This window comes from Equus asinus, chromosome X (assembly GCF_041296235.1).
Source record: "Equus asinus isolate D_3611 breed Donkey chromosome X, EquAss-T2T_v2, whole genome shotgun sequence".
In the NCBI taxonomy this organism is placed as follows: Eukaryota; Metazoa; Chordata; class Mammalia; order Perissodactyla; family Equidae; genus Equus; species Equus asinus.
The window spans coordinates 15,312,454-15,325,215 of NC_091820.1; the positions used below are offsets into that span (position 1 = coordinate 15,312,454).

General features: G+C 42.0%; 1 protein-coding gene across 6 annotated transcripts in view; it reads right to left on the bottom strand.

Moving 5' to 3' along the window:
• SH3KBP1 (SH3 domain containing kinase binding protein 1) overlaps nucleotides 1-12,762 on the bottom strand; it is a 314,407-nt gene that overhangs the window by 149,206 nt on the left and 152,439 nt on the right. For all 6 annotated transcript variants that reach the window (XM_070502189.1, XM_070502186.1, XM_070502192.1 and 3 more), the window contains one exon: nucleotides 5,906-6,009. In XM_070502189.1, coding sequence (XP_070358290.1) covers nucleotides 5,906-6,009 — 104 coding nt within the window. The remainder of the gene's footprint in view (nucleotides 1-5,905; nucleotides 6,010-12,762) is intronic.

The window sequence follows — 12,762 nt, forward strand, 5'->3', positions numbered from 1 at the left end:
TGATGATTCTAATGACCTTTTCTTCTAAACAGGGCTTCTCTCTCCTTAATATAAACGTCTTCTCATCTCTGTGCATTAGGAAATCAGAGACGACTAGCCCGAAGCTATTTGGAGAAATAATTGGAGAGCAGCTTGAGCTTTTGGGATCATCAAATTCCAATAAACAAATTTTTATACTAATGTTATCTTTTTTTGATAAGGGATACGAACCCTTCTAAAGCAAGGGGTGCCTTAATGGGTAAGAATTTAGGTATGCTTTGATCATCTATTAATTAATCAGCTTTTTAACAAACTTGACTTCTCATGGGCAAGCATAAAACAAAAGACATCTTTATTCACACGCAAGTCTTCAAAGTTCTTACACTGAAAATGAAATGAGGATGAACTGCTATTCTGGGTTCCCAGACCCAATTCCAATGTGTGGGGAGGAGGTTCCCCCACACCAACAAGCAATGCTGACACCAGCTGAGTGTCCTACAATTTAACTCAATTCAGACACTACCTACCCAGAGATAGTGTCATATCCCACAGGTTAAGGGCTCAGTCCCACAGAACTGCCCCACTTCAGACGCCAGTTGCAAGTCCAGGTTGTTACCTGTGCTGCTGACTGACCAGCCAGCCTGGAGGTTCCCATGATCCCCTCCTTGGGCTTCAGACGCCAGTCGCAAGTCTAGGTTGTCCCCTGTGCTTCTGACTGACTGGCTACAAAGCAGAGGTTCCCACAACCCCCTCCTCGGGTCTGATTAATTTGCTAGAGCGGCTCACAGAACTCAGAGACACATTTTACTTACTAGATTACCAGTTTATTATAAAAGGATATAACTCAGCAACAGCCAGATGGAAAAGATGCAAAGGGAAAGGTGTGGAAAAGGGTGTGGGGCTTCCATGCTCTCTGAGTGTGCCACTCTCTATGTGCTCACCAACCCAGAAGCTCTCCGAACCCTGTCCTTTTGGGTTTTTACGGAACTTCATTACATAGGCATGATGGATTACATCATTGGCCCTTGACGACTGAACTCCATCTCTAGCCCCTCTCCCCTCCCCGGAGCTGGGGTTGGAGTGGGACTGAAAGTTCTAACCCTCTAATCACATGGTTGGCTCCACTGGCAACCTGCCCCTATCCTTAGGTGCTTTCCAAAAATCACTTCATTAACACAAAAAAAGACACTCCTCCTCTTCATTTAAGAAATTCCAAGGGTTTTAGGAGCCCTGTGCCAGAAACAGGACAAAGACCAAATATATATTTCTTATTATAAATCACAATATCACAACTGTCTCTCCCCACTTACAAAGGTTGTCTGACCAAGTTAAAGTTCTGAAGAATTTCAACAGCCTATTTAACTCTAGCTGAGGGAACCCAATCTCCTGCTATGGGCACAAGAAGGAAGATGCATAAGTTTCTTGGAAGTGCAAGTTACCATCTTCACAAACTGCAAGGCCAGATTAGGCTTTAAATCTGAAGCTAAAGCCATTGCACTCCAGCCAGCCTGAAAGGGACCACTAAGCAATACCTCAAAAACTAACCATGAAGAACAAATAAAAGCAAGAATCTCTGAACATCCCTTGGGTCACCACTGAGAGAGAATGGTTAAGAGCAAGGTCATCCAACACAAGAGGAAAAGTGGCTCCTCTCCCAGGCTCCAGATAAGGCAGATAGAAAAACAAGAGGCTTCAACGCACTTTTCAAAAAAACAGGTCAACAAGCCAGTTTTGAAACTCCAGACACCTTCAAATGCCATTTCTCCTGATAACCTTGTCCATATGCCAACTCTGTTCTTATAATCAGAACTTCACCTGCATGTATCAATCCTCCCCACTCTGGACAAAAATGACACAAATATGTATCTACAATGATTTCTTTAAAAATATCTATCCAGGAGTTCAGCCTGCTATTTTCCCTTTCGAATTGGCAGCCCAGTTCCTTTTCATTCACAATGGTGAGTCTAATCACCGCTCTCCAGCCAAGAGGCAGAAGCATGGTAAGCACTTTCTTGAGCAACTGCCCTTTGCCAACTCCACTCATCCCTGGACTGCCCCGCCTTCTCCATTCCTTCTCTAAGCCATGCTGCACAGGCCCATCCAGGTTGCTCCAGGCTGATGTTGACTCCTGCCAGATGAGGATCAGGGCTGTGTCTACCCAAATCTGCTTAAGCCCATTGCTCTTATTGCTAGCCCACGGTTTGGTCAAAGAGCTCAAAAATATATGTGTAAAGAAAAAGAGTTAGTGGTGAGAAGGGATAATGGTAATGATTTGAAGGTTAAAAAACAAACTGCTGCCTAATTAGGTGTGGATAAGACAACTAAAAGAGATTGGGGGTGGCAGACTATAGAACTTTAGAAGAATTATGTATTCCAATTGCTTCACTTACGTTGTTAAATTATCAATCCTCTTTAAAGAAACCAATGGGATTATAGAAGATGCATTATGGATGCAGAGAGGATGGAACCCAAACCAGCAAACCCATATTTAGGGAAAATGCCTTGGCCTTGTGAGGTTGTGTTGACAAATGGCAAATGAATAAACATTTTTATATTTAAGATAAAATCAAATAAGATACATGTATATAATTTTTTAGGATTCTCTAGTTGATTCAACTGTTTCAAATAATCAGTCCATAGCTTCCAAATTCTCCTAACAATTGTCTGGGGTTTTTTTTCGGGGGGGGGGGGTGGAAGGTGTGTATTCGTGTGTGTGTGCACAGCTTTGCAATACTGTAGAATCAATCTATTAATCAATCAATAAGAACATAACATATTATATATATATGCATACGCAATATGTTATATTTTTAATGACCAACAAATTGTTTGAATCTATAGTATTACAAAGCTATTACTATGGTCTTACCTCAATCTGTCCCTGTGATTTAATGGTTTTTGTTTATTTGGGACTTTTGTTTATTTTGTTTTTAGTTTTCAGTGGAATTAGAGAATAGTTACCCATTGGCATTTATTACAACATCCATTAGAAGTAAAAGGGGCAGATTTTATATTATACAGTGGCAATGGCCCAATATCTGCAATATTACAAGTAAATTGAAACAATCGGGAAATGAATTTTTGATGATATAATTTTTAAAATATGGATTAAAAGGCTGAACTTTATCCTTTTTTTACATAAATATCATAGGCTACATAGTTATTTTTCCTTTTTCCTACTTGAAGCAAGCCCAGAATGAAGCCTAGCGCTGAAACGGCAGTGAGCGGACAGGAGAGTGGCGCTGCAGGTGGTGGTGAAGTTCCAGCTCACCTAGGCGAGGAGCGTAACAGCCCTGCAATCACCCCTCTCCTTCAGCAATCCATGCTCGCTTTCCCTACAGCCAACAGCCAGGTGAGAGTGGGCCCTATTTCCCAGAAATTTATTAATAATTTTCCTTATCTTGATTTGCATTTCTTAAAACATTATTACAACATTAAAGGAAAAATCTTCTTCTATGCCAGAACCATTTTCAACTCTTCTTCCCTTCTAGTCTTTGATCGCACACACGGAGACATATTTCACATGACTGCATCCTAGTCTATGCAACTTTGTGTTCTGATCTGTTCATTTATTTTGCAAAAAAAATCTTTTCATACTTCCATATTCATTTACTTATTCAGCAAGCATTTACTAAAGTATGTATTAAGTTTCAGGCACTATTCCAGGTACCACGAATATAAAGATAGATAAAAAGCAGATCCCTGCTGTTGAAAAGCTCTCAGGTTAGCAGAATATAACAGATAATTACAATGCACAGCATTGTAACAAATACAGATTTAAAGGCCTCTGTGTTTACCATCTTAATGGCTTCACAATCTTCTATCCAGATAATATAACTTAATTCTCATAACTATTCCTTTTCTTGATTATTTTTCATTATCACAAGCACTGCCACAATTAACACATTTCACTTTTTTTTAAACATTTTCTGTGGATAAATTCCTAGGCATGAGATTACTGGGTCAAAGGGTGCTAATTCAGATTTTTATAGCTCTTGACGTACCTTGCTAAACGGCTTCATATTAGGATCATAAAGATATACAAAGTCATCACTTCTTCTGAGCATTGCCAACAGTCCTACTATTAAACATTTTCTCAGGATTTTCAAAAGCAGGAACCCATTATTGTCTTAATTTGTATTTATTTAACTAATAGCAGGGCAGAACATTTTCTCAGGGTTAAGATTTTTATTTCCCCTTGTGGGATTTGTGTTTATGACAGATTTATCTATTATTTATCATTGTTATGGTAGCTTCCTAATATATTTTCATATGTTATACATATAATAACTATTCATCAAAACTTATTGCAAATTTTTTTCCTGTTTGTTGTTCTCTGTTTAGCTAAACTCACTTCAAATGATACCAAAATCTTAACTCTTTTTATTAGTCACAATAGTTTGTTTTTTCCTCTGGAATTTCTTCCATGGTTTCAGTCTTAAGAAATTTGTCCTCCTACCATTGGCATAAATGTTCTACTCTGTTGTCCATTCATTTTTCACTCATTCAACTCACAACAAATGTCTCTATGTCTCCCGCTTGGCACCAGGGATAAAAAATGATGAATGAATATTAATACAAAGTACCCCAAACTTGGAAATAGCCAAAAGGCTTACTGCATGTCCTCCCAGTGCCACGCTGGGAACCCCATTAACTGCTCCTCTAGGAACATGTATCTGTTTGACATATTAACTATTTATGAGGTTAGTTTACAACTCTGTTAGTGCGGATGTTAGCTGCTAGAATCCTGAAAGTGACGCAAATGATTCTTATCAGATAGCAATGAAAATAAATTTTGACCAGCAGAGACAAAATAACCTCAAAGGTTACAGTTTTATCGCCCTGTAGGACACTACATAGTTTTACATTGAACTTAGCAATCTTAATCAAGTATTTTCTCTTTCGGTCATATAAATACTTTGCTCTTTCACAATCCTCTTTGAGCCAGCCTTGCCACCTTGCAGATCCCCTCATTAATGAGTTGAATAAAGCCTTGACGTATGTTCACTTTATGTTTGTATGAAAGGCAGGAGACCTGGCTGCTAGCATCAGCCCTGCCACTTCCACTCACATCATATTTCACTTACTCTCCTCCTTGACTTCTAGCGTCTTCTTTCGTAAGTCATGGGTTTCTGTAAGGTCAAATGGTATTCAGGAAATCAAAGCAACTGGAAAATGATCTTTCTATATATGGATACATGTGTTGAACCAGCGTGAGCGATCAGGTTCTAAGTCTGAAGCCCAGGATCCCCCAGGCCTGAGGGAGTGGAGCCTGGGAGCCCGTGCCAGTGTCTGGTATGACACTTCACCAGCAGGGCTGCCTTTGAGTAGCCAGGACCAAGCAGGAACAAGGGAATGCGGTGCAGTGGAAAGAACGAGGGTCTCCAGCCAGGTGAACCTGGCTTCAGCCCTCAGCCCTGCCTCTTCTAGGGTCTCTTGAGCCCCTTTCCTCATATACAAAATAAAGTGGTTGTGATGAGTCAATGGGCCAGTGCCTAAAGAACCTTGTCACATCTGTCACATACTAGGCCTGCTATAAATGTCACTTCTTTTCCTTCCCTCTGAATCCACAGTATCCCCCACAATGAATACTGAATCCATCCTCTAGAGATGGATCAGGGTCACTCTGGATACCCAGAGTCTACTAGCAATTGAAGAAGAGGAGAAAAGCTATGGCATTGGGTTGGAATTTCAGAGGTACCTACTATGCTGTGTTAGAATAACAATGGTTTTAAATGGCCCCACATCTGCCCCCAATGGGCTTGGTGGCAGTCCTCCCTGGGAACCTATTTCCTCTGAGAAGAGACTCAACTAGATGATGTTTAAGGTCTCTTTGAGTTCTAACATCCACCACGACAAGGTCAACCATGTGTGGGTTCTGATAGCCCACATGAGGCCACCATACCTACCCGCCTGGCACACTTACCTCTCCTACCACCTCTATGATGTCGCCAACTTTCAGCTCAAGCTCGTCATCATTCTGGGGCAGGTAGCTGAACGCCACCTGGCACCGGCGCCTCCGTCGCTCGCCTAGATGGGAAAAGAGAAATATTTAGATACAGCCCTTCTCTCAAAATTAGATTTTAAAGAGAGGCTTCCTAGGCATGCAGGCAAATTAAGCTGACTTGTCTCAAATATGCTCTCTGGGACATGGCTAGAGGCACGGCAGCCCTGGTCTCTTATAGAGAGGCAGTAGAAAGCAGAGCAATGCTTCTTGGTCTTTTAAAAGCTGCTGGGTCAGAAAGGCATGAATATGAGAAACCAATCCGTTGGTGCAGAAGGCAAAACACCCCACCCCTGAAGCGCTGGAGCACAGTGTTGCCTTAAACGGTTTTCCATGGATGGGGTTTTGTATTTGCTGCTGTTGATTTTTAATGAAAGCTGATACGATGTGGTAGAGTCAAAAGAATGGTCTGCTTCTAATGCTAGCAAGACAGAGGAAATCTTCCCCAAATGTGAAAAGGAAAAGATAAAGTATCCTGGCCTTTTTCTTACTAATCGTCACCCTTTCAACATGCTGGAATTCAGGTCTGATAAGCAAAGGCTGATTAGATTTCAGCCTGCTCTTGCTGCCATTTCAAACACCCGGCAGGAGTTCAACAAATCCACTTCTGTCCTCTTTCCTCTGTCCCAGGGGATCCATCAGCAGGATCCCTGGCTGCTTACACAGAACCAACCCAGGCAAATCAAGATAAAAAGCCAGGGCCATACTTCACTTCACCGGAGGACACTCAAGGTTAACAGCATCTCACTCACCCAGTGTAGCCCAACTGGGAGGCCTCGACTTAGAGCTGGTTCAAGTACAGATGCAATTATCCACACCACAGACATGCATTGTGGGGAAAACATGCATGTGGTATGTATGATGGTATGTGTAGGGAGGGGGGAGACAGACAGACAGAAGCAGCAGAGGCCCAAGCCAGGGAGACATGGATAGGAGAGAGGAACTGAGATCAGCATTGCCCAGAAGTTTGCTGCTCAAGGCTGACCACCTCACATCATTCCTTCCTGCCACCACATGGCCTAGAAAATCAAAGGGATCAACGGCCTCAAGGAAACACATTTAGAAATGCTTACATTATTTTTGGATACTGCCTACAGGGATTCTTTTCCTTTTCTAATCTTTTCCCTGAGAAAGCAAGTCCCTGCAGGAGTGATCACAGGCCACACTGAGGCCCCCACGCAGCATGACATCATACAAAGGGGATGGCCTTGGCTACATCTGATGTGCTCACTGATCAATATTTTTCAAAAGCCAGTGGCCTAGTTCTCTCTGTTCCATTTTTCTCTGCCTGAACCTCACTAAAGAAGAACAGAGTTGAACAGAGGGAAGAGGGCAGAAGTTCAGAATGAATATCTTGTCTAATCACATCTCTGGCGACTACACAAATACACTCCACCCCTTTGCGCAAAATCACAAGCCACCTGGTCTTGAGGACAAATGCAGGGCTCTCAGACCAATTCCCAGGTGCTAACTGCACTGTCAGCAGGCAGAAGAGGGCAACCTAAGGACGGCCTGGCTCTCCCAGGGACAGAGGGCCCACCCCACTGGCTTTCCCAGGTGAGAAGCCAGGAAGAGTGGTACTCCAGTGCAAAGAATGCTACCATTATTCCATGGCTTCCAACACAACAGAAGGCAAATCAAGCACCCTGCATCATAAAGGATACAGATTTCTCATTCTAGCTATGAAAGTCTAGATGGTGAGGTAATCTTGGCACCCATTTCCTGCTCCCTGTGATTCCTACCCCCATAGCCACCCCCTTAAGATGAAGTTCTATGATAAATCTTTAAGAGCTTTATTCGCTAGATGTTATGTTAAAAGCAAACTCTGCAGATACAAATCTAAACATGAAACAAGTAAACATGACAAATGTCTGAAACTCGACACTCACAGCCACAGGAGTCATCAAAGTCCTGACCAAAGTGACTTAAAAATAACATCCAAAGACCCAGTGTTAGCTGAAGTCATAAAACTTACAGTTACACATAAGTTCATACCTTCACAAAACCCTCTGTAGAAAGCAACATCTAACCCAACGCTACACAAATGGCAAAGGTGACAGTGAAGAAAAGAGAGTCTTTCCTTGGAGAAAAGACTAACTCAACAGATTCAGGACCCGGAATAGAATCATCAGACTTCTCTTGAACCAACTCTCTGCATCGAACTTCTATAAAGCCCTATCTCGTATAAGGAAGAATGACACATTTACTAATTTCTGTCTGCCAGGCTAGTTAATATTTCTTAAAAGCCTCTAAGAAGGTTATTCAATTGGTGGCATAAAGTCCTATAAAGCACATTGTCAACATACAGGACCAAGAAAAATGAGCCCTATAGGTAGGTATCCAGAGGTTGTTGGTGGTAAAGGTCACCTGACCTGATCCCACGCAGAAACAGTTATTCCCCCTGGCACTGGGACAGCTTGTGGTCTTCCCTAAAGTGATTCTGATACCCATCACCCTATCTCATCCTGCCAACCACAAGAGTTAAAAAGAAAAAGAAAGGGGGCCAGCCCAGTGGCATAGTGGTTGGGTTCACACCCTCCACTTCAGCGGCTCGGGTTCACTGGTTCGGATCCTGGGTGCAGACCTACACACCACACTTATCAAGCCATTCTGTGGTGGCATCCCACATATAAAGTGGAGGAGGATGGGCACAGATGTCAGCTCAGGGCCAATCTTCCTCAGAAAAAAAAGAAAAAAAGAAAAAGAAAGGAAGCCAGAATGAGCAACCATTTTGCAAATGAGGAAACTGGGGCTCAGTGACTTACCCAAGGTCACCAAGCTAGTAAGTGGCAGTATCTCCTTGGCCTGAGTTCAGAGCTCTCCCTCCAGTGCTGCAGGAACCAATTCAGTTCACATGTTGCCTCAAATTCTCTGCACTCTGTGCTTAACTGCTTCCTGCAACACTGCATAACACAGCCTTAGGCCTCCACCATGGCTTTCTCATTACAGATAACTTCCAAACTCCTGGACTGCTCCTTTTTTTTTTTTCCAGGCCTCAACTTCTGCACATCACTATTTTAATCTTGTGTGCCAGTTCTACACACCTAAAACCCAGTTCAGGGGGGACGTTTGACGTTAGGAGACACTGCATTTCAGTTGCCTCCGTCCATCTTAAATTTAAGGGAGTTTAAGGATGTCGTTTGCCACTTTTTCCTCTCCTGCCATTTCACTGATGTTTGCTAGTCAGTCTTGACCTTCGTCGAAGAGGTATGTAGACAACAATGTCATCTCCTTTCGATAGCTGGTATAAACTGGATAAAAAACACGTATGACTTGCCCAAGGCCGTGGTTTGGAATCCCCTAGTTTGAGTTACCACCTTCACGCCCAGAGCCCAGGCCACATGGACTCAAGTTTTAACACATTTCATTGGGCTTTTTTTCTATGGAATAAACTGAGTTTGAAAGAAAAATTTTCCTTAAAAAATTAAATGTATTTGCTGATCATGGCCAACAATGTAAATCTATACTTGAACAACTAGAAAGAGGAGAAAACATGTTTTTCCTCCTTCATGTCAGGGCCATTGCCACCATCCTTTATCACTGCATGCGTTTTCTAGGCAGGACCACTTAACTCCTTACACATAACTGAAAGAAGTAAACACAAGTTTTATGGACATACATGCAAACGTATATGCACACGCAGCTTACCAAAAAAGGAAGAATAAGGCAGACTTCACAAGGCATACTTGATACGTCTCTGCTTTACTGCCATATTGCATGATGGCCACAACATACACATGCATGAACATGTGTTCATATGTAGGAACACAGGCCCACACACTCACAGATGGCAAGGCAGGCACATCCTCAACTCCCTCACTAGACCTCATAACCACCTTCCACTCAAGACCAGCTTTGTTTATTGAACTAGTAACAGCTAACATTTATTGAGTACTTACTGTGTGCCAGAGACTGCTAAGTACTTTATATGTATGACTCCATTTAATCCTCACACTGGAACCTCTGGGGTAGATCACTGACCCTCTTTTTACAGACAAGGAGACTGAGGAGGCATAGAGAGACCCAGTATTTTACCAGAGGTCTTACGGCTAGAAAAGGGAGGGCCTGGGATTTCAAGCCAGGAGATACACCTCCAGAGACACTGCCTCCCATGTCTGACTGTTCCTAAGAATTCTTGGCTATGGATCTTGAGACTGCAAAAAGGACTCACTGGGCTAACATGGCACATGGTTAAAATGTGAAACCGGGAAGTGAAAAACCACAAATCAGGAGCATTTCCTTACAGCTGCTGGGAACTGGAGCCCATATTTGAATGAAATAAAACCAGCTGGATGGGGGGGAAATGCAGTACATTCACATTCTCTGAAAATTAAATAGCATAAACTGTAAAGGGTGCCATGACCCAGCCTCAGAAACAGCACACACGTCTACATTTTAGAGCCTTCTGGGGTCTCACAACATGTGAAAACCTTACTAGGCCAATTCATTCAGTGACCACAAAAACATAACAACAAATACTGCAGTGGCTGAAAAGAGTCTTTGGGTCAACTGAAAACCTTCAACACTCACACAGCCAATTTTTTCATATCTCACATTCCTATGACAGAACACGAGTACAACTACAAGAGTTTCAATCATTTGATATTTTCAAGGAACCCACTAAATCAATCAAATGGATCCTTACCACATTCAAGGAACATGGCAGTATCTCAAAATCATATTGCAAGAGAGAAAACACTGATAAAAGTCAAAGGGAAAATCAGAAGAAGCCTCTAATTTTGTTTCCAGAGTTACTTCTGGCATTTTCTCCAGATGTGGCCTGGGGACCACCTGTGTCAGAAGGTTGAAAACGCAGAACAGACCTATAGAACTACTCTCTGGGGTTGGCGCAGGGACCTGCATTTAAATCTGACCCCCCGAGTGACACGCCAACGAAAATCTAAACCTCAACGAGTCAGCGCAACTAATTATAGGTGACAATAGGAAAATGCTTTGTGGGAACAGGTGGTCTCCCTTTGGAGGACTCTCACCAGTGGTTCCCAGTCTTGGCTGCACATTGAAGTCACCTGGGGAGCTTTCATAAAGCTACCGATCGACTTTCTAAACAGCAGTCCCTGAAGGCTAAGTCTCCACGGGAAAACGGCTTCTTCTAGGGCTGGGGCAAAGAAAATGCAAAGTGGGACTGGAGTATTTGGGTAGGCCAAAATTAATGAAGTGCTCACACACTTGAGGGGTAATTTCAAAAGGAAACAGGGATCAGCCTGATAGGGCTTTCACTGGTCAAATTTGGGACAGTAACAGCATGTACCAAGGGATGTATTGTAATTTATTCATTCCAAAAAAGTTCATGAGCCCATATTGATACATTCAATAGGTAACTAGGTTGATAGCTAGCTAGATGAATGGATAAGATTAGATGGATAGGTATGGGGCAAGAAGGGAAAGCTCTTCTTTACAAAGAATGTTAACTAATAAATGAAGAAGTGATAGAAAGAATCACCATTTTGTAACCATCACAGCAACCGTTGACTCTTGTCAGAATCAATGGTTGCTAAAATCACTGGGCGAAAGCTTTTTGGGGATTAGGATATTCACAAAGTCTCAAAGTATCTCCCCCCAAATTATTTCTTGATTACAAAAGGAAAATGTTTCTCTCAGAATGGAGAAACCTAGCAGACTCAGCCTTAAAGTTCATATCATCAATGATGGGCCACATTAACATGAGCTGCCTCCTTCTGTGAAGCACTGAGAAGGACTTAACACCTACAGAGCGTTCCTGCCCCAAACATTTAACCTAAATCTGACCATGAGGAAACAATCATGCAAATCCAAAACGAGGGACAGTCTACAAAAACTGACCTGGTTTTTAAAGAGAATCCTTTTTGAGTCAATATCACATAAGATTTTTAAAAGGCTAGGGAACTGTTCTAGATTTAAAAAGAGTAAAAAGGTATAACAACTAAATATAATGCAAACCTTAATTGGATTCGGGGTTTTTAAAAAAGGTTATAAAGGACATTACTAGATGAACTGGGGAAATTTGAATACGGACTAATACCAGATCATAGCATTATGTTAATGTTACATTTCCTGCGTGTGTTAATTCCATTGCAGTTACACAGGAGAATGTCCTTGTTCCAAAGTATTTAGGGATGAAGTATTCTTATGTCTGTAACTTAATTTCAAATTAAGAAAAAAAACAAAAAGAGAAAAAAATTGTTTAAGAAACACACACACACACACACATACATACATAGAGATAGAGAGAGAGAGAGAGTAAATGTGGCAAATGCTAACAATTGGTGAATCTAGATGGGTGCTCACTGTATTATTGTTACATTTTCTGTACATTTGAAATTTTTCTAAATAAAAATTTTAGGGGGAAAATACAGATGCCTGGGCCCTACCCCTAGATACCCCAATGTCACTGGTCTGGGGTGCAGCCTGGGCATCTGGATTTTAAGAGCTCCCCAGGTGATTCTAACATACAGCCAGGGTCGAGAGACATCTAGACAGATCAGTTCTCCAAAAATAAATGGGACCTTTCCAGAACCATGTTATACAGGTCCTACATTCAGCTTCTTTTCCTCAAAGGGAGAAAAATCAAACTTATTTGGCAATATTATCCTAATACATAACCCAGGTGAACTCTGCCGTGCTGTGATTTTGATTTTGCAGACCTTTGGAACAGTTGCACTAAGCTGTCTCTAGCTCTGGAAACATGTTCCTGGGGGACCAGGGGATGCAAAAGACCATGATCTCTGCTATAATTCATTAGCAAACACTGCCGGGGGTACGACAATCCCCCAAGTTACTGA